The 22,876-nt window shown below is 42.0% G+C and overlaps 1 protein-coding gene across 2 annotated transcripts; it reads right to left on the bottom strand.

The window, feature by feature from the left end:
• Nucleotides 1-610: 610 nt before the first annotated feature.
• LOC311130673 (lysozyme g-like) lies at nucleotides 611-16,693 on the bottom strand. 2 transcript variants are annotated; one of them, XM_084163459.1, is made up of 4 exons: nucleotides 16,379-16,693; nucleotides 5,428-5,618; nucleotides 5,166-5,304; nucleotides 611-1,126 (listed from the first exon to the last, which is right to left on the bottom strand). In XM_084163459.1, exons 1-4 carry the CDS (start codon nucleotides 16,380-16,382, stop codon nucleotides 993-995), a joined length of 468 nt encoding a protein of 155 aa, XP_084019585.1. In that variant the 5' UTR covers nucleotides 16,383-16,693; the 3' UTR covers nucleotides 611-992. The 2 variants fall into 2 exon arrangements, with proteins under 2 accessions (XP_084019585.1, XP_084019584.1); XM_084163458.1 differs by lacking the exon at nucleotides 16,379-16,693 and adding an exon at nucleotides 8,631-8,807.
• Nucleotides 16,694-22,876: the final 6,183 nt, after the last annotated feature.

Here is a 22,876-nt window from a genome sequence, read left to right as displayed (position 1 = left end):
TGTGGGTTTTTGTTCCGTGTCGGTGTTTGTTCACCGTGGACTTCACGAGTCGTGTTTTGGTAAACTTTAACTATTAAAGTCATGTTTGTTTCACACGCTGCGCCTTTGTCTACTCACTCCTACGACGATCGTGACAGAAAAACCCACCATAAAAGGACCAAGCAGCGTGTCCAGGAGCAGGCAGACTGGACATGGAAGGAAGCGCCAGGAAAGGAGATGGAGAGGCTGGCGATGGCCCAGGTGGGCAAATCGTGGTCCTGGGAGGACATGCTCGGGGGCAAGGGACCTTGGGGTAGGATTAAGGCCCTGCGAGAGAGGAGCAGCGGCGTCAGCAGTGCCATCGTCGAACGGACGAGATTAAATCACAGAAATGAAATGTGGTGTTACTGCTAGTGCTTGATGTATGGTAAAATTCAGCAATGTAATCACTCTACTTTTTGACAATTAAAAAATGTTACCAAACTAAGAAAAAGTGAGTGTGTGTTCTGTAAAATGTTATTTTGACAAGTAACTCAACGTGTGTGTGTGTGTGTGATTCCATGACATGATTAGGGTTGCCACCAGATTTCCGTCATACTGATACTTATTTCAACAGAGGTCAACAACAAAAGACTGTAATCATACGTTTTATTTTTAAGGTTGTAGCTAGTCATGTTATTTCAATACATAGTGATGGTGCAAGACAATCGCAGGGAGCACAAATAGGTCAGAAACATTTCTTATTACATTGGGATTGGAAAATCATATGAACTAGAATGTTATAAATCTGTGCTTCCCAACTAAAGGTTTGATGATGAGTTGACTCAAGGGTGTTAGTGCTAGGCCAAAAACAAAAATGTGCACCCAAGGGCAAGGATGAGTAAATACTGGATTAATGAATCATAATTAATTAACAATTAAACATCAGCCTAAGTTTCGATAAGGTAGTAAAGGATATGTCATTTTCTTCACAATGGTCTGAATCAGACTGCTAGGCAACCACTGAGTTGACTTTAATAACCATTGCTTCTGTAAAATGTAGCTCTGGCAAGAACATCCCTGGAGTAGTCCCCCCCAGTGGTGTTCTCATCCACTCTGCTGTATGAGTGGACATTATCCAGACCCCTATTGTAGGCCGCTAATCCTCCTGAAAAAACAAACACAACAGGTTGTAGTGTAGCCATGTAATCTATGTAGTTGTATAATGCATAATAAAGTTTGTATTAAATGTATGACTGATCATCTCCATCAAACTCTTGGCAGTTTCATTTAAGGACCCAAAAATGGACAGTTGTGCCATATAGATTGCAAAATAGTTCGGAAGAGATTTTTGATGTACCGATTCCATGGCACATGGTTTATGAACTGATTCACAAAACAACGCCGGATTTAAAACGTAGAGTTTTCTCATTTAAATTATTATACAAAATTCTTGCAACCAATAGAATGTTAAATTTATGGGGGATACAACCATCCCAGCTCTGCAGATTTTGCAGCGAAGAGACAGAATCATTAGATCATTTGTTTTGGTACTGTCCATATGTTTGTTTTTGGTCGCAGGTCCAATAATGGTTGAAGAATTGCAACATTTACCTACTACTGGGTGATTTGAAAAATCATAGTCAATCAATCAATAATATAATAATACTTTTAGCAAAGGTGTTTATCTTTGGTTTGCAATCTGTAGACACTATGAGAATAGAAAGTTTCAGAACTTTTGTGAAACATCACAGCACAGTTGAAAAATATGGCAAATAGAAATCAAAACTGGATGGTCTTCAGAGATAGATGGGAGGGGTTGAGGGTAGCTGAAGGACGGGATTAAAAACAAACAAAAGAGAACTATTGTAAAATACATTGTGTCCGTAAAATCTATATAGTGTGTATAAGCTGGAAGTAGAAGCTTAAGTGTTGTTGTCCATTAGATTACTCCAATTAGGGGAGGGGTGGTAGGGTTAGGGGAACATTTATAAATTTAAAAAGGATATATATATATATATATATATATATATATATATATATATATATATATATATATATATATACACACAGTACCAGTCAAACGTTTGGACACACCTACTCATTCAAGGGTCTTTCTTTATTTGTACTATTTTCTACATTGTAGAATAATAATGAAGACATCAAAACTATGAAATAAAACATATGGAATCATGTAGTGTTAAACAAATCAAAATATATTTGAGATTTTTCAAATAGCCACCCTTTGCCTTGATGACAGCATTGCACACTCTATGCATTCTCTCAACAAGCTTAATGAGGTAGTCACCTGGAATGCATTTCAATTAACAGGTGTGCCTTCTTAAAAGTTAATTTGTGGAATTTCTTTCCTTCTTAATGCATTTGAGACAATCAGTTGTGTTGTGACAAGGTAGGGTTGGTATACAGAAGATAGCCCTATTTGGTAAAAGACCAAGTCCATATTATGGCAAGAACAGCTCAAATAAGCAAAGAGAAATGACAAACATGAAGGTCAGTCAATCCGGAAAATTTCAAGAACTTTGAACCATCAAGCACTATGATGAAACTGGCTCTCATGAGGACCGCCACAGGAAAGGAAGACCTAGAGTTACCTCTGCTGCCTCAGAAATCGGCAATTAACTGCACCTCAGATTGCAGCCCAAATAAATGCTTCACAGAGTTCAAGTAACAGACACATCTCAACATCAACTGTTCAGAGGACATTGCGTGAATCAGGCCTTCATGGTCGAATTGCTGCAAAGAAACCACTAAAGGACACCAATAAGAAGAAGAGACTTGTTTGGGCCAAGAAACAAGAGCAATGGACATTAGACAGGTGGAAATATGTCCTTTGGTCTGATGAGTCCAAATTTGAGATTTTTGGTTCCAACCGCCGTGTCTTTGTGAGACGCAGAGTAGGTGAACGGATGATCTCCGCATGTGTGGTTCCCACCGTGAAGCATGGAGGAGGAGGTGTGATGGTTTGGGGGTGCTTTACTGGTGACAATGTCTGTGATTTATTTAGAATTCAAGGAACACTTAACCAGCATGGCTACCACAGCATTCTGCAGCGATACGCCATCCCATCTGGTTTGCGCTTAGTGGGATAATCATTTGTTTTTCAACAGGACAATGATCCAAAACACACCTCCAGGATGTGTAAGGGCTATTTGACCAAGGAAAGTGATGGAGTGCTGCATCAGATGACCTGGCCTCCACAATCACCTGACCTCAACCCAATTAAGATGGTTTGGGATGAGTTGGAGTGAAGGAAAAGCAACCAACAAGTGTTCAGCATATGTAGGAACTCCTTCAAGATTGTTGGAAAAGCATTCCAGGTGACTACCTCATGAAGCTGGTTGAGAGAATGCCAAGAGTGTGCAAAGCTTTCATTAAAGCAAAGGGTGGCTACTTTGAAGAATCTCAAATATAAAATATATTTTAATTTGTTTAACACTTTTTTGGTTACTACATGATTCCATATGTGTTATTTCATAGTTTTGATGTCTTCACTATTATTCTACAATGTAGAAAATAGTAAAAATAATGAGTAGGTGTGTCCAAACTTTTGACTGGTACTTTGTGTATACACACACACACACACACACACACACACACACACACACACACACACACACACACACACACACACACACACACACACACACACACACACACAGTGCCTTCAGAAAGTATCCAGACCCCTTGAATTTTCCCACATTTTGTTAGGTTACAGCCTTATTCTAAATTTGATAAAATTGTTTTTTCCCTCAATCTACACACAATAACCCATAATGACTAAGTAAAAACAGGTTTTTTGAAAAGTTTGCTAATTTATTCAAAGTAAAAAACGGAAATATCAATTTACATAAGTATTCAGATCCTTTACTCAGTACTTTGTTGAAGCACCTTTGGCAGCGATTACAGCCTCGAGTCTTCTTGGGTATGACGCTACAAGCTTGGCACACCTGTATTTGGGGAGTTTCTCCCATTCTTCTCTGCAGATCCTCTCAAACTCTGTCAGGTTGGATAGGGAGCGTTGCTGCACAGCTATTTTCAGGTCTCTCCAGAGATGTTCGATTGGGTTCAAGTAGGGCTCTGGCTGGGCCACTCAAGGACATGCCCCAGTCTGAGGTCCTGAGCGCTCTTGAGTAGGTTTTCATCAAGGATCTCTCTGTACTTTGCTCTGTTCATCTTTGCCTCAATCCTGACTAGTCTCCCAGTCCCTGCCGCTGAAAAACATCCCCACAGCATGATGCTGCCAGCACCATGCTTCACCGTAGGGATGGTGCCAGGTTTCCTCCAGACATGACACTTGGCATTCAGGCCAAAGAGTTCAATCTTGGTTTCATCAGACCAGAGAATCTTGTTTCTCATGGTCTGAGAGTCTTTAGGTGCCTCCAATCAGGCTGTCATGTGCCTTTTACTGCTTCCGTCTGGTCACTCTACCATAAAGGCCTGATTGGTGGAGTGCTGCAGAGATGGTTGTCCTTCTGGAAGGTTCTCCCATTTCCACAGAGGAACTCTAGAGCTCTGTCAGAGTGACCATCGGGTTCTTGGTCACCTCCCTGACCAAGAAGGCCCTTCTCGCCCAAATTCTCAGTTTGGCCGGGCGGCCAGCTCTAGGAAGAGTCTTGGTGGTTCCAAACTTCTTCCATTTAAGAATGATGGAGGCCACTGTGTTCGTGGGGACCTTCAATGCTGCAGACATTTCCTGTCTTGGAGCTCTACGGACAATTCCTTTGACCTAATGGCTTGGTTTTTGCTCTGACATGGACTGTCAACTGTGGGACCTTATATAGACAGGTGTGTGCCTTTATATAGACAGGATGCACCTGAGCTCAATTTCGAGTCTCATAACAAAGGGTCTGAATACTTATGTAAATAAGGTATTTCTGTTTTTTATATTTAATATATTTGCAAACATTTCTAAAAACTTGTTTTCGCTTTGTCATTATGGGGTATTGTGTGTAGATTGCTGAGGATTTTTATTTATTTAATCAATTTTAGAATAAGGCTGTAACGTAACAAGATGTGGAAAAAGTCAAGGTGTCCGAATACTTTACGAAGGCACTGTATATATACCAAATAAATATGGGAGATTGGAAATTATGCAGACAATTACATTGATGGAAGCTGCAATATTAAAGCTGCAATATTCATATTAAACTCTTGGCAAGAAGAGCGGGTCAATTGGTAGGCTATACCTCTCAGCTGCTGCTCTGCGGTCCATGAAGGGAATTTACTCCGGACCGATCCGATTATATCAACGAGAATCTCAGTTGCTTGACTGAGATGTTCCTCACTGTCCCATCTCCCCCGTGGCTTGTGCCAGTTTTTGTCAACCTATAAAAAATATTCAATAGAAAACTATGGACACTGCTTACATTGTATTGTGAAATAGGAAACAAGCGCTCTTGTCTGCCAACAACAGTATAACAAAATGTACCTGCAAAGCTGAGTGCCTACCTGCATGAGTCCAAATCCATTTCCATTGTCCCCCCAACCATTGACCAGTCCTGCTCCTGTCCCAGCCCTGGTCTCTCGTGAGATGATACCAGCTATGATGGATGGCGCCACTCCATGCTTTTGCCCGACCCGCTTTATGATGGACTTATACTTGTTCATGTATTGCAGTTCATCTGCCATTTCGTGAGATCCTGTTTGTAAATGAATGTATATATAAGAACTTATTATATTGATTATTTGTTATAACTTGTAAGAATTGCCAGAGACCACTTACAGCTGTATGAGGTACAAGTAGTACCAACCTTCATATCATAGGCTATAATCAAGACAATTCACATTAGAGTGCACAGACTACACAAGACAAACTGAAGCGTACATTTGTACAAGCCCTGTTGTAAACTAGCAGTAATATTCCAAAAACACATTTATATAGATTTCTGGTAGGGGTGAGTGGGGTAAATTAAGCCATTTTTTACATTCAGCATCACTCTGTTAAGTTGCGTCAATTCAAATCTGGTATAGGAACAAAAAGAGGTCAATACACGTCTTCTAAAATAGACTAGTATTTTAATTAATGCAAACACTTGAATTGGTAAATATGATGTTCGTATATACGGGCCCACTGAAAAACCACGCAGGGCAGTCAGAGAACTGAGCCATTGTTATAAGATCTTCTTTAAATACTCTGACAGAGACAGTTCCCGCTCCTTGCTGGCCTATCAGAGTAGAGACTGAGCGTGGTTTAGACTTACTCAGCCTATCGTTGGCGCACAGGCTGGTCCCAGCCCCTTGGCGCTTCACTGTTGCCAGGCATTAGTTGTTATCTCCACAACTTGTCTCGAGTCAGCAACCTCAGACATCTTTGTAGCAGAACACATGTCCTTGAGCGGTTTAACAAAGAGGCAGTGTGTGTGTAAGTGAGACACAAGTCTTATCTCATCCTACACCCTAACAGTTCCCCACATTAATCACAGCTTGTTATATTAAACAATCTATATCAGTACAGCACAAACCTATTATGTTTAATCATTAATGTATTATTTGTAAGCTAGGCATCACATCTAGTTATAAGAAAATAGATCCCCACAACTCTGTCAAGGGAAATATAGTATTATTTCTATTAAAGATATCTACATATATTTCAGGATATTGTGTGTCCCTGAAAATAATCAGAATTGATGTAAACATTATAGTTTTGAAAACATAGCTTGTCCAAAAAAAGAGGTCTCTTGGCACAACTTACCCCGGGTATGGGGTAAGTTGAGCTGAGGGACAGGGTAAGGTATGGCGCCTAAACATTTCTGTACTGAATTAAATATTACCACTACCTTCTTAAACCATCTTTACTTCCCAAACACAATTCAAAACAATCACAATAGTTTTTTTGTATTTTAATCATTTTAAGCACCTTTTAACATAGGCCTAACACCTAACAAACACTATGTGCTTTTTATTTTACACTTTTAACACAGGCCCTGTTGTTACCTCATACAGCAGCGATAATGCCTTGCATTACGCCTGGGAAGAAAACATTTCAATTGGCTCAACTTACCCCAAGGCAAACATTTTTACTGTATTAGCCCACAGAACTACAAGGACACACTTTCATGCTAGGTTTAGGACCTCATTTTGAAGCTTATAGAGATGTATAGAACTATCTTAAAAGTGTCTACTTTGGTTTAGGTACAAGCATCATGAAACCTCTAACACAATAAAATCAGTTTGTTGGACCTAACTTGTTTACCACTTTTTCCATGTGGTTTCTTCCTTCACAGACTCCATGAAATGATGACCTTTTCCTAAAAGATTTGGTAAAATGATACATTTTGTGTATGGTTTCCTAGAAACAAGGCTGGCTTCATTTACCCCACTCTCCCTTACATATACATTTAAAATCTAATAATATAAATATATGACAGGATCTTTTAACTGGTGCACCAGTTTTTGTGAAATACCTTTAACTATTATTCATACTTCTGAGTTGTATGCTCAGGACACCCATGTGCGACAGACAACATGGCACTGTAACTAGGTTTCCATCCAACTGTCAACAGATTGTCATGCAAATATTCTAAAATCCGCATAATATGCACATTTTCCCACCAGTAGTGTGTTTCCAGCAAATGGACTTGTTCCTGCAATATGTATCCTTTTGGGCGGCCTAACCAAATTCACATAGAAATGTGAGTTATAGATCTGCCATTCTCATTGAAAGCAAGTCTAAGAAGCTGTAGATTCTATGTGCACTATTTCTATGCCTCCCATTTTTAAGTTTCGTTTTTGCCTCTTTTACTTTTGGTTTTGTACACAAGCATCAAACAGCTGAACGTACAATATTTTTGGTTATGGAAAATATATTTCAAAGGTTTTAGATGGTACAATGATTCTCTACACAATGACTACTTGTTTGTCACATAAACTGAAATTAGGCGAACTATTAGAAGTTTTGCAAACAGGACATGGCTGAGCGATTTCTGCATATTGCACATTTAGTTTTCATGTACCTAATAAAAATCGAAGGTTCAATATTTCCATCGCATTTTCAACTCTACGGATAGTTTTGTCACAACAACTGTTGCATTAAATAGCAAATGTGCCTGCCTACTGTTTTTGGCTCGTTCGCTCTAGCCAACATCTCGCAGATACAATGCGGATAGGCTGTGCACGTATGCTACATGATGAGATTATTATGGATAAGAGCAATAATATTTGTATTTGTCAAACGGCAGTCAAGCATTGATCATCATGTCACTAGAATAAGACCCTTGATATTTATTGAAAAGGAGCATCAAGCTCATCACCGTGCACTTTTACCACCCTGTGAAGTTTGAACCAGTAGTCTCCATAAGCCCAGGTACTGGTTCTGTGAAGTTCATCACAATTTATTTAATCTGTAGCCAAATAAACTGCATGGTTAACCCGACTCGTAGTGACTCCAAGTATACTTTCATATGATAGTTATTTAATCCACCACCATTTCTCGCATTATTAATTTTACCGACACAAAAAAATCGCACCATGTCAAACAAACAAATGATCTGTCTGCATTCATACAATTTAACCGGACCTTCATGTTTCCATCACAACTGTTTTTTAAAATACAGTATGACTTTACTCTCATAAAAACTGTGGATGGGAACGTGGTTAGTGGATGGAACCGAATCGCACCATTTTCCCTCTGTTTTCAAAAGATAAAAGCTTACCCATGTTGAAGTTTTGATTATTGAAACTGGAGATTCCTCAAAATTGATAGACTAAAGCTCAGCTAGGTGCTGCTGTTGCAAATGTGACAAATATGCCTGACTTATTCCTCGCACTTCTACTTTCTCCCAGATAGTTGTTGCCTCTGTCCGTGCATAACTGACCTCCTGTAGGCAACACTGTTTTTTATAACGGATATGGAGAGATTAAGGCTGGTTTATCAGTTGCAAGCAAATTGCATTGAGAGGCAGGGTCGAGTCACAGAGGAGGCGTTCCCTAACGGAAATATGCAAACACATGCTACAATGTGCCAACAGGATCTCGCTGGCTCATGCTTGGCTTTGCCCACCTCCTTGCTTGTTCTGCCCACTATGCTTCATTTGCTCCCACTGTAAATGACACAGATGAACTACAGTGCATTCGGAAAGTTTTCAGACCCCTTGACTTTTTCCACATTTTGTTACGTTACAGCCTTATTCAAAAATGTATTACATTATTTATTTTCCTCATCAATCTACACACAATACCCCATAATGACAAAGCGAAAACAGGTTTTTAGACATTTGTGCAAATATATTAAATATAAAAACAGAAATACCTTATTTACATAAGTATTCAGACCGTTTGCTATGAGACTTGAAATTGAGCTCAGGTGCATCCTGTTTCCATTGATCATCCTTGAGATGTTTCTACAACTTGATTGGAGTCCACCTGTGATAAATTCAATTGATTTGACATGATCTGGAAAGGGACACACCTGTCTATATAAGGTCCCACAGTTGACAGTGCATGTCAGAGCAAAAACCAAGCCATGAAGTCGAAGGAATTGTCCGTAGAGCTCCGAGACAGGATTGTGTCGAGGCACAGATGTCTGCAGCATTGAAGGTCCCCAAGAACACAGTGGCCTTCATCATTCTTAAATGGCAGAAGTTTGGAACCACCAAGACTCTTCCTAGAGCTGGCCGCCCGGCCAAACTGAGCATCGGGGGAGAAGGGCCTTGGTCAGGGAGGTGACCAAGAACCCGATGGTCACTCTGACAGAGCTCCAGAGTTCCTCTGTGGAGATGGGAGAACCTTCCAGAAGGGCAACGATCTCTGCAGCACTCCACCAATCAGGCCTTTATGGTAGAATTGCCAGACGGAAGCCACTCCTCAGTAAAAGGCACATGGCAGCCCACTTGGAGTTTGCCAAAAGGCACCTAAATGACTCAGACCATGAGAAACAAGATTCTCTGGCCTGATGAAACCAAGATTGAACTCTTTGGCCTGAATGCCGAGCGTCATGTCTGGAGGAAACCTGGCACCATTCCTATGGTAAGGCGTGATGTTGGCAGCATTATGCTGTGGGAATTCTTTCAGCAGCAAGGACTAGGGACTAGTCAGGATCGAGGGAAAGATGAACGGAGCAAAGTACAGAGAGATCCTTGATAAAAGCTTTCTCCAGAGAGCTCAGGACCTCAGACTGGGTCAAAGGTTCACCTTCCAACAGGACAACAACCCTAAGCACACAGCCAAGACAACGCAGGAGTGGCTTCATGACAAGTCTCAGAATGACCTTGAGGGGCCCAGCCAGAGCCCAGATTTGAACCCGATCAAACATCTCTGGAGAGACCTGAAAATAGCTGTGCAGCGACGCTCCCCATCCAACCTGACAGAGCTTGAGAGGATATGCAGAGAAGAATGGGAGAAACTCCCCAAATACAGTTGTACCAAGCTTGTAGCGTCATACCCAAGAAGACTCGAGGCTGTAATCGCTGCCAAAGGTGCTTCAGCAAAATACTGAGTAAAGGGTCTGAATACTTATGTAAATGTGATATTTCATTTTTGTACCGTTTTTTTTTGTGTGCAAAAACGTCTAAAACCAGTTTTTGCTTTGTCATTATGGGGTATTGTGTGTAGATTGATGAGGGAAAAAACGATTTAATCAATTTTAGAATAAGGCTGTAACGTAACAAAATGTGGAAAAAGTCAAGGGGTCTGAATAATAATATCTTTGCTTGGGGCTCTATCCAATCTGCATTGCGGAAGTTCAGCTTTCCAGCCTGATAGAAATGTAAACGCAATGGTCCCGCTTTAGTGGAGACTGCATTCACAGTAAATGGCTCAATCGTAAATTATCTTTAAATTTCTCTCGCGGAATCTATGGCGCTTCAGCATTACAGATTGAATAGAGCCCTTGGTCCTGGGAGCCCTAGCAATACAGCTGATTCAAATAATGAAACATCAAGCTTTGATTAGCTGTGTAGTGCTAGGGCAAAAAACCCTTCACACTGAGCAATGCAGGGTAAAATGACAGTGCCAACTCAATGTATTTCAATGGGGAAGGTGAGTTGGGATTGGCGCACTACCATGCAAGCGAGTGTACAGAAAGTTTGAACTCTTGATGAAACGCACCCTGACATAACAGTTTGTCTATCAACAGTGTTTACTGTTAATGTGATTGCCACGACCATCAAGGAAATTGCCTTTAAAAGGCGCATTATCAAGTTTGGTTTTACTCGCATTCCATGCATTGTTTTTGGGGGAATTTGTATTTATTGGGTTGTATTCTATGCATTGTTTACTTAATTCTAAGACAGCCACATAACTCCTCTTGAGGTAAGAATATAATTAACTATCTATTTATGTAGTGGAAGGTCTGATTTATATTTTAACAAAGTTTGTAGGCTATTTATCGTTTTAGGTTGTATTTTGAGTTCAACATCCCTTTAAGGGGCAGAGTTGCCTAATTTCCAAGAAATCCTGGTTCAGTCTAGAAACAACCCCAAGCTTATTTACAAAAGGCTATGGCTCCATAAACCAATTCCATGTCCAGCCAGGTGTAGTGTGATACATATTGTAGTTTCAAAGGACCTGATCACGGGACAGGATATCATAACGAAACTGAAAACAAAGTGATGATTTAAAGATGCCCTCCAGGATCTTAAGCACAACCAATTTGGTAACATATTGCACGAATTGGAGCCGTAGCATATCACACGAATTGCAAAATTCGTATGATATGTAAATAGCAAAATTTGTAACATTTCACACGAAATGGAAGACAGTACACAATTGGATGATGTAGTACAAATAAAACGGGGACCACTTTTGACTCGTGAGCACCACTTTCAAAACTACTGGCTGAAATTATCCAAAAGTTAAACAGTGCATCTTTAGTAGACTATGGCATAGGCTAAACACATTCTTATCTCAAATTTGAACTGCTGCCTTGTTTTAAAAGGACAATATAGGCCAGCCCACAGCAGGAACTTACAAATCAGACATTTGCTTTACCTGTTGTAAAGTAAATGTGTTTTCAGTATTTTTTGTGAATGAGATGGATGTATGGATTAGTATTGATTATGTAGGTTCTGTTAATTTCATAGGCCACATACCTCTAGCATGTCGTCAGCATCTGCTGTCTCCTTTGAGGCACTAGCAGTTTCAACCTTCATAATGTTTCCATAACGAGAATCAGAGCTTCCTATCTCAACAAGACAAACACAAGCTGAGGTGTAGCTCAGTTGGTAGAGCATGGCTCTTGCAATGCCAGGGTTGTGGGTTCGATTCCCACGGGGGGCCAGTATGAAAAATGTACGCGCTCACTAACTGTAAGTCTGGATAAGAGCGTCTGCTAAATGACTAAAATGTGAACTGTCCTGTTGTAGGGTAATAAGCAGTGGCGGCTGGTGAAAAATATTCTCGGTGGGGCTGTGCCATACTTTTTTTTTCCTGTAACCATCGCGATATATTTTAACACAAACTGCAGGACAGCAGTGCTCAGTGAAACATTCAGTAATTATTTAATGCCAATATTAAAAAGTTGAGGCATTCTTACACAAAAACATATTACACAAACCCAAGCCTTTCATTTGCATTTAAAGTGAACTTTTCACCATTGGTAGTAAACAGGCAACGCAACAGGCATGCTGTCAGAACAGAGTGGAAAGTGGACAATAACATGAAATTATTATAAAGTTTATAGGAAATCTTACACTGTATAAAAGGATGTATAATATAGAAATGGATATCAAGTGGATGGACTCAAACCTTTGACTGGAAGAATAGCATACAGTATTTTATGATCATACTAAATGTGACTAATTGTTAATGTGCTCCAGAACTGCAACAATTAATTGATACAAAACAACATATATACAGTAATATTAGCAAAGACACTATTAAGACTTTCTAGAGTACCATATATAACTGGATTTTTTATGCTAAGGTCAACTATATACAAAGAAACATGCGGCCAGAGCTGCTCTCTGTGTGTGTGTCTATCATCTTATTTGTACAGGAATTTTGCCCGTCTGTCCTTCTGAGTGGCAAACCTCTCAATGACCCTTTGATTAAAGTCAGGAATGTCCCTGACAAGTTTCTTCTCCATGGAGAGCATGGCCAGAGCGTTCAGGCGATCCTGTGTCATGCTGTTTCTCAGGAAGGTCTTGATCCTTTTCAGTGTAGAGAAGCACCTTTCTGACTCAGCAGTTGTCATGGGTGTGGTGATGAGGATCTTGAGGAGGCTGGCAGTCTCTGTGAAAGTGCTCTGAAGGTTGTTCTCCATGAAGAACTGGTACAGGGGCACTGCACCACTACAAGCCTTGAACTCACTGTTCTCATAGATGAGGGACAGTTCGGTTTTGAGCTTGGCCTTGTTCAACATGGGGTACGCCTCCACGGTTGTTTCAAGCGCTGTATCGGGGAACTTCACACTGTGTTGTGGGAACAACTCTCCGTGCAATAGTGTTGCACTGATGAGGTGCTGGGTGAAGGATAACCTCTCTTTGGCATGACTCAGGATGGTATCACATACCTGTAAAAGATACATCATCAGCTTTAATTTGCAATTAAGCTATTTTGATGCAAGTGATCCTGACTGACACATGCCTATGTCCAACTCAAGTATATGATTACCAAGGTGCTGATTGTTCAGGGTTTTGGCTACATACTACCAGGCCTGAAAAAAGTTCTAGGGGGAAACACTGACAATTACATCACAACTTACCTCTATAGCCAACCTCTGTTGTTCTCCTGGTCCCAGCATCCTCCGTCGCTTGATGGGCTGTTGCTGCTCGTCAGATGCGCTGTCCCCACACAAAGAGGGAATTGAGGCCCTGGGTCCAAAAAATAAAGTTTAATTTGATAACTTGCAATCAGACTTCTTAACTCACTGTAATTCCCCCTCAACACACAACCAGTGACTTTTATATATATATATATATATATATATATATATATATATATATATATATATATATATATATATATATATAGACAGACAGACAGACAGACAGATAGTGTGTATATACACACAAACTATGTCTAGTAACTGCTTTTAACCTGTGATGTACATAATTAACTGATGTTATTACGTTTTAAAGCCTTTTTCTATTACATTTGTGAGAGGGATGCAACATCATTTTGTTCTGCTGTGCACTTAGCAATAAAGTTAATCTTCAATAACAACTAGGCCTCTTCTAGAAATTGACCTGGTGGACACCTGAATAATTATTAAAAACTGTGTAGTACTTTCCTGCATTATTATCAACGTCTGATTGTGTCTTCTCTTTCCTTTTAAAATACTAAAACTAATATAATTGTGACGGCTCTATGATAATCACTCACTTTGATGACCAGACACATTTAGGCTTTTAAACTGTTGTAAGTGAACTATTCATCTTTCTAACAACATCTTTATCAGCCAATAGTAAATATAGTTATTTACCTGATTGTTAGCATGCTGTCTGTGAACCTCTGGACAAGTGCTTTAATGAAGACAGGGTCGACGTTCCTCTTCTGCAGCTGGCTGAAAAGCATGTCTACATTTGGCATGATCTTGTGGAACAGTGCCAGGAAAAAACAGAAAGCCTCGTCTTCGAGCATCCTCACAAAGCCCCCCGCCTCTCTGACAGTCGGGGCATCAAAGTTCCCAGAGTCTCTGATGGTCTGGAAACACGTTAGGAGGTCATCCCTGTACTCGTACACAGTGTTTACAGCGCGACTGTGGAAGTTCCACCGTGTTGTAGAGGCTCTGGGGAGTCTATGCGCAACCACTTCGTCAAGCACGGTGGTTCGCTTGGGAGACCTGGAGAAGAAAGCAGAAAATCCTGCAAGGTCGGAAAAGAAAGTGCCGATCCTGGGGATGCGTGAAGTAGCCTGCTGCATGATGAGGTTCAGCTGATGTGCATAGCAGTGGACGTAGTGCGCATTTTCGTACACATCCACTATTTTACGCTGCACTCCGCCGGTGGCTCCCCTCATCACACTTGCTCCGTCGTAAGCCTGGGCAATAAGTTTGGCCTTTTGTCCATGTGAGAGTATGGTGCTGAGCCTCTCCAGCAGCGCTGTAGCGATGGTGTCGGCGGTTGCGTTCTCGATAAAAATGAACTCGAAAAAACGCTCTTGGACGTTACTTTTAGCATCGATGTAGCGTATCACAAGCACCAACTGGCAGTGGGTGGAAACGTCAGTCGTCTCGTCAGCTTGAATGGCGATAAAATCAGCACTCTTTACTTCCTCCAGGATGTAATCCTTAAGCACTGACAGCATACAGTCCAACAGCTCGTTCTGTATCGTCTTTGACGTGCCCTTAAAAACGGTAGCTGTCTTCAGGTGCTCCTCCAGCACACTGTCGAGGGAGGCAACAAAATCCACTAAGCCCCGGAAAATGCCGGGGTTGTCCGAGGAGTCAGTCTCCTCGTGCCCACGCAAGGCCAACTCAAAAGCCCCACAGAACTTCACACAATCGATAATTTTGGATAGAATGTGCCTGTTTTTATCCACCTCCTCATTGTGTTTCCTCACCGCAATCCTGTGGCCGTCATCCAGCTGCGTAGCAATGTTCACCCTTCCTAATACAGCTAGCTTTACAGAGTTGTCCATGTGTGCCCTGGTGTTCTCATGTTTCTTTACCTTCTCTGACAGGTGCTTCATATCCCTCACTCCGGTACCTGTCCATGCTGAATCTGACCCCGTCGTTTTAAAAAGCAAGCACGGAAAGCAAAATAAAGCATTAGCATCAGTGCACCCAGCTAGCCAAGCCTTCCTGGTGTACCAGCTACGGGAGAAGCCGCGCATATACTGCTTCCCTTTCTCGCTAGCCTGCTGTCTGATTGAGAGGTCAGGTTGATCTGGGCCCAGCTCTTTCACCCGAACTTTCTCTGACAAAGTTCTCCTCTCAAACGGATCTTGGAGGAGAGATTTCACCGAGTTAGGGTTGGGTCTTGGAGGAGTAACGTTTGCGCTCGCCATTGTCGTCTAGTAAAAATGGCGCCACTGGAGCCCGGTCCTTATTTTATCATAATAATAATCATAATAATCGCCCTCCTTGGATTCTATTTAAGATCGCTGATTGGCTACATTTTATGTCATACATTCATATCTTAAATTAGCAATTGGCTTAACTGCTACGTAGACCCGCCTCCTCGGGGCACTTTCTGTATCGCCCAGAGCTGACGAGGCGTTTGACAGGCAGAGGAAAGGTTGCGAATATGATTTTCTATCATATCTTACACATATTACTGTGTGCATTCCATATTTCAAACACACACATATTGACATACTGATGTTTTTATTATTATTATTATTATTTTTATTAATTTTTTATTTTATTTTTTAAAATTATTTTATTTAAGGGGGCGGCGCCCTAGCGCCCTCTATCGGCCAGCCGCCACTGGTAATAAGCCTATGCCAAAATACAACAGATGTTTTATTTTCCAACTACTAAACACAAGTACACCATTTTTAAAAATATAACAAAGCTCACCCATGTTGATGTTTAATCTTCAAATTCTTGAAATTGGAGGATCCTCAAAATGATCAACTAAGCCCAGCCGGGAGCAGCATAAATGTGACCGTTAGTTAACTGAACCAACGTTCGCAAAATGTGGTCAAGCCATCCGTTCTTCAGTTTCCGGCTGAATTTGGGTGTACGAATACACAACACTTTATGGTATCGCGTGTTTCTGGTAAGGGAAGCTGAGTCGAATGCACTCTCATGCACAGAGACGATAGCTACAAATCATTTCAAGTAAACAGTTTGAAGCACACTTATTCAATCTTCCATAATCCAAATGATACCATATAATTTATTCATTTTCGTGCCTTATCAAAAAAAGAGGGAGGGGATGGGGGGGTGGGGGGGGGGGGGGGGGGACGACGACGACGACGACAAACAGAGAAGAGGTGTTGCTCTGGGGCTGCAGACACGCGTCCGAACCAGCCCCCTGCACTCCTGATCTGAGGACACGCACATGCTAGAGCCATCTATAGCCTTCCTGTGATGTTTTATACTTGCTTACTATCCAAATACACAATCATGTAAGAAAGAAGATATACATGTATACTGTGCGTGACTATAATATAATATGATATATTTTTTGGACTGACTTAATATCAGTCTTTTTAAAGAATGTTACTTAATTGAATGAAATGTTATATGTTATAGCTTGAAAAGAACAACATTTGCACACTTGAAAAAGCAATGATTAATTCACCACAAAATCAACATTTTGCAATGGCCATCTCAGTTGCCTGACTTTATTTCAAACCAGTGTTTTGAATTAAATGGGGGAGTCCATAAGAGCAGACGAAGGATATCAAGGATCTGGAAAGATACTGTATGGAGGAATAGTCTTAAGATCATTCCCAATGTGTTCTCCAACCTCATAAAACATTTTATAAAAAGTATGTTTTGTTATCTACGCAAGTGGAGGGTGCTGGAGTATTGAAAACAGGTGGCAATAATTTTGCTCCATATCTTTTTGATAGATAAATAATAATTGATTAAACAAAATCTCTTTCTCTGTTCAATTGTATTAGTATAAAATAATATAATATAATATAGCACATACATCCAATATATCTCAGTATTTGTATGATTTATTTGATAGTCTTTTTTCCTCTTCTTTATCAAGGTTGCCAATAATTTTGGAGGTGACAGTATCTACACTAGGGTTTGGTTTGGAACTGGGCATATCTTGGAGTGGGACAACATTCCACAGGCCACAATCAACAGCCTGATCAACTCTATGCGAAGGAGATGTGTCGCGCTGCATGAGGTAAATTGTGGTCACACCAGATACTGACTGGTTTTCTAATCCACGTCCCTACCTTTTTTGTAAGGTATCTGTGACCAACAGATGCATATCTGTATGCCCAATCATGTGAAATCCATAGATTAGGGCCTAATGAATTTATTTCAATTGACTGATTTCCTTATATGAACTGTAACTCAGTAAAATCTTTGAAATTGTTGCATGTTGCGTTTATATTTTTGTTCAGTAAATTCCACCTTTCCAAATGATCACCTATTAGTCTACGTATAACACCAGAATTTACATCCACAAGATAAATAATAAAGAGTAGACAGTAGATAAACTGACTGAATATGTGAAGGATATTTTTCCCTTTTAAGTAGGGTGAGTGTCACGCCCTGGCTCTGGGACTCTGTTATGTTGAGCCAGGGTGTGTTGTTTCTATGTGTTTTGTGTGCTAGGGTTATATTCTAGTTCATTTGTTTCTATGTTGGCCGGTGTGGTTCTCAATCAGAGGCAACGTGTATCAGCTGTTGCTTGTTGTCTCTGATTGGGGACCATACTTAGGCAGCCTGTTTTCCACAGTGTGTTGTGGGATCTTATTCCGTATGGTTTGTATTGTAACCAAGGACTTCACGTTTCGTATCGTTTGTTGTTTTGTTCGTGTGGTGAATTAATAAAAAAAGCATGTTCACTCATCACGCTGCGCATTGGTCCACTTCCTCCAGCGATTGTGACAGAAGATCCCACCATAACTGGACCAAGCAGCGTGTCCAGGAGCCAACGCCAGAGAGGGCTCTAAAGGATATCAACCTCGACTGGGTCAAGCCGCGGGAGGAGGAGAGAGGCTGGACTTGGGAGCAGAGGAGCGAGAGTCTGGCGAGAGCCATGGAGGCCTGGCCCACGGGGAGGAGAGACACCCAGAACATTTTTAGGGGGGGGCTCACGCCGTGGACGACGGGGCAGCAGGAGGCCGGGATAGAGTGGTTCAGCGGGTTGGCAAAGGAGGCCGCCAGGTTACGGGAGTCACTGGTCACCAGGAGGAAGGAGAATGTAGAGGCACGGCGAGAGGTACTGGGGTGTGTTGCCAGTCCGGTCCGGCCTGTTCCTGATCCCCGCGTAGGGCCAGTGGTGTGTGTTCCCAGTACGGTCCGGCTTGTTCCTGTCCCTCGCACCGAGCCTGTGGTGCGCGTCGTCAGCCCGGTCCGGCCTGTTCCTGCTCCCCGCACCAAGCCAGTGGTGCGCTTCGTCAGCCCGGTTCGGCCCGTCCCTGCTCCCCGCACCAAGCCTGTGGTGCGCGTCATCAGCCCGGTCCTGCCTGTTCCTGCTCCCCGCACCAAGCCAGTGGTGCGCTTCGTCAGCCCGGTTCGGCCCGTCCCTGCTCCCCGCACCAAGCCTGTGGTGCGCGTCGTCAGCCCGGTCCGGCCTGTTCCTGCTCCCCGCACCAAGCCAGTGGTGCGCTTCGTCAGCCCGGTTCGGCCCGTCCCTGCTCCCCGTACTGTCACTCCCTGGCTCTGGGACTCTTATGTTGAGCCAGGGTGTGTTGTTTCTATGTGTTTTGTGTGCTAGGGTTATATTCTAGTTCATTTGTTTCTATGTTGGCCGGTGTGGTTCTCAATCAGAGGCAACGTGTATCAGCTGTTGCTTGTTGTCTCTGATTGGGAACCATACTTAGGCAGCCTGTTTTCCACAGTGTGTTGTGGGATCTTGTTCAGTATGGTTTGTATTGTAACCAAGGACTTCACGTTTCGTATCGTTTGTTGTTTTGTTCGTGTGGTGAATTTATAAAAAAAGCATGTTCACTCATCACGCTGCGCATTGGTCCACTTCCTCCAGCGATTGTGACAGTGAGTATTGGCAAAGTGGGACACCTTCTGAACATTTGCTTTCCGGAAAACCTTACATTTACATTTTAGTCATTTAGCAGACGCTCTTATCCAGAGCGACTTACAGTTAGTGAGTGCATACATTTTTGTTTTTTTCCCCCCATACTGGGCCCCCGTGGGAATCGAACCCACAACCCTGGCGTTGCAAACGCCATGCCCTACCAAGTGAGCTATTTGGGACCCCAATGAATCATCCCATTGTTTTAACCCCCAACATGATACTATTCTAGATAGCTTAAGAACTCTACTACACTATACAAACCAGAAAATAATGGTGTTGACGCTCCACATCTTTCAAGCCACTGGAGCACTGGGCCAGCCACTCTTAAAAATCACCTGCTCCAGCACAGGACAAGCCAGCACACGTGTAACACATACTGACTAACAAGGTGACAGCAATCTGTGCGCCCTACGTGCTAAAAGTCCAACCGCAAAATATAAATGGAAAAAACAAAACCTGTAGCACTTAGATCTTGCTGTGAAGCTGTGTGTGTCTGTCTCTGTCTCTGTCTGTGTACTGTGTTTGTATGTCATGACTGTAAACAAATCTTGCTTTTACAATTTAACATTTTCTGAACTACGTTTTATAATAAACTGCCCAAACATATACACAGAGTGTACAAAACATGATGATCTTTCCATGACATAGACTGACCAGGTGAATCCAGGTGAAATCCAGTTTCAACCACAAGGAACACTACTGCTGATAGGCTCACAAATGGCCACAACTGCTGAGTTCAGTTTTAATTTATCAGTAGCCCAAGGATTCTCTCATTCCAGCCCTGTTTAGCACTAGCTGAACATTTTAACTTCTGTTGTGTCTTGGACTTTAATACCGGCATGGTGTTTTCCAGATTGTATCTCTGGTATATTAAGAGGACCTGATCAATGGATATACTCAGAAATAGGTGATACTGTCGGTCTTGGATCAATATGATACCACATATTATGATCTCAGTATCTAGAGTCATTATTATTGATTATTTGATTGATTACTTATTATTGGATACTACGTTTTATAATAAACTGCCCAAACAAATACACAAACATGATGCTCTTTCCATGACATAGGCTGACCAGGTGAATCCAGGTGAAAGCTATGATTCCTTATTGATGTCACTTGTTAAATCCACTTCAATCAGTGTAGATGAAGGGGAGGAGACAGGTTAAAGAAGGAGTTTTAAGCCTTGAGACAATTGAGACATGGATTGTGTATGTGTGCCATTCAGAGGGTGAATGGGCAAGACAAAAAACGTAAGTGCCTTTGAACGGGGTATGGTAGTAGGTGCCAGGTGCACCGGTTTGTGTCAAGAACTGCAACACTGCTGGGTTTTTCACGCTCAACAGTTTCCCCGTGTGTATCAAGAATGGTCCACCATCCAAAGGACATCCAGCCAACTTGACACAACTGTGGGAAGCATTGGAGTAAACATGGGGCCAGCATCCCTGTTGAACACTTTCGACACCTTGTAGTCCATTCCCCAAGACATTTAGGCTGCTCTGAGGGCAAAAGGGGGTGCAACTCAATATTAGGGAAGTGTTCCTAATGTTTTGTACACTCAGTGTATCTTTTAGTGTAATGATGTACCGTAATTTTCGGACTATAAACTGCGCCTTTTTTCGACCCTGCGGCTTATATAACGGTGCGGCTAATCTATGGATTTTTACAGCTAACGGCCACTAGAAGACCTCCTAAATCTATGGATTTTACAGGTTACAGTTGTAGTGTCTGAGGAATTATGACTTTGCTAACGTTTTCAAATGGAACCTGAGAGGAGTTTTTTCAGCTTAGAGGGAGTAGTTTTGTGGGGACACACCATAGAACAGAGGAAGTCTGTTATGTGGAGACAGGGGATTGGTCTGTAGGGGAACACCCATATCAGATTACATAGAATATATACCACAGTTGGGACAAAGGAAGACAGAATAATCAGATTTGAGATGGGGCGATTATTCTCCGGGTATCTGCAGGTATCTGTAAATCGACGCTGTAACCCTTTGTTATGAATAAACCTTATGATGAAAATAGAGCGTCAGCGGTTCTCCTTGGTATCACAGCATAATTAGCAATGTTTGCTCGACACAACACAGTCCACCAACTTTAACTCTATGGGCTCTATGACCGGTCCGCGCCCCCCACCTTTAAGCGGCGGGCTCCAGCAGGAAAAGCTGGAGGCCGGAAAAGAGTGAGACAGGTAGCGCGCAAAAGTAAAAGTGGAACCGAGAGTGGTACGAGAGACAGAACGAGAGCAAGACAGACAGACATTACGAAAGCGAGACAGTTTGTCTCTTTCCCAACAATCCCCTCTGTGCACGAACCCTTACATATGGTAATTAAACATTAAAACACCTGCGGCTTATAGTCCAGTGCGGCTTATATATGTACACATCATTCAATATCATTCAATTTAGCTGCTGCGGCTTATACTCCGGTGCGCCTTATAGTGCGGAAAATACGGTAATTGCCTATGTAAGGTTGTTTTTCTTCATTGAGTGGTAGACCTGTGTATGCATGTAAGTGATATTCTTCAAGAATCAATGGGTGTCACACCCTGGCTCTTGGACTCATTATGTTGAGCCAGGGTGTGTTTATTTTCTATGTGTGTATTTCTATGTTGGTGTATTCTATGTTTGCCTGAGTGACTCCCAATCAGAGGCAACGAGTGTCAGCTGTTTGGCTGGTTGTCTCTGATTGGGAGCCATATTTAATCTGTATGTTTTCCCTTTGGTGTTGTGGGTTTTTGTTCCGTGTCGGTGTTTGTTCACCGTGGACTTCACGAGTCGTGTTTTGGTAAACTTTAACTATTAAAGTCATGTTTGTTTCACACGCTGCGCCTTTGTCTACTCACTCCTACGACGATCGTGACAGAAAAACCCACCATAAAAGGACCAAGCAGCGTGTCCAGGAGCAGGCAGACTGGACATGGAAGGAAGCGCCAGGAAAGGAGATGGAGAGGCTGGCGATGGCCCAGGTGGGCAAATCGTGGTCCTGGGAGGACATGCTCGGGGGCAAGGGACCTTGGGGTAGGATTAAGGCCCTGCGAGAGAGGAGCAGCGGCGTCAGCAGTGCCATCGTCGAACGGACGAGATTAAATCACAGAAATGAAATGTGGTGTTACTGCTAGTGCTTGATGTATGGTAAAATTCAGCAATGTAATCACTCTACTTTTTGACAATTAAAAAATGTTACCAAACTAAGAAAAAGTGAGTGTGTGTTCTGTAAAATGTTATTTTGACAAGTAACTCAACGTGTGTGTGTGTGTGTGATTCCATGACATGATTAGGGTTGCCACCAGATTTCCGTCATACTGATACTTATTTCAACAGAGGTCAACAACAAAA

Source organism: Coregonus lavaretus (assembly GCF_964263955.1).
Source record: "Coregonus lavaretus genome assembly, chromosome: 6".
NCBI lineage: Eukaryota > Metazoa > Chordata > Actinopteri > Salmoniformes > Salmonidae > Coregonus > Coregonus lavaretus.
This window is presented reverse-complemented; position numbering and strand designations above follow the sequence as displayed.

What these genes read in the sequence shown, in the direction of transcription:
- LOC311130673 (XM_084163459.1), bottom strand. An exon ending in ATGGATTTGGACTCATGCAG is followed by an intron (nt 5,305 to 5,427) that starts GTAGGCACTCAG and finishes TATTTTTTATAG; the next exon opens with GTTGACAAAAACTGGCACAA. An exon ending in CGCAGAGCAGCAGCTGAGAG is followed by an intron (nt 1,127 to 5,165) that starts GTATAGCCTACC and finishes TTGTTTTTTCAG; the next exon opens with GAGGATTAGCGGCCTACAAT.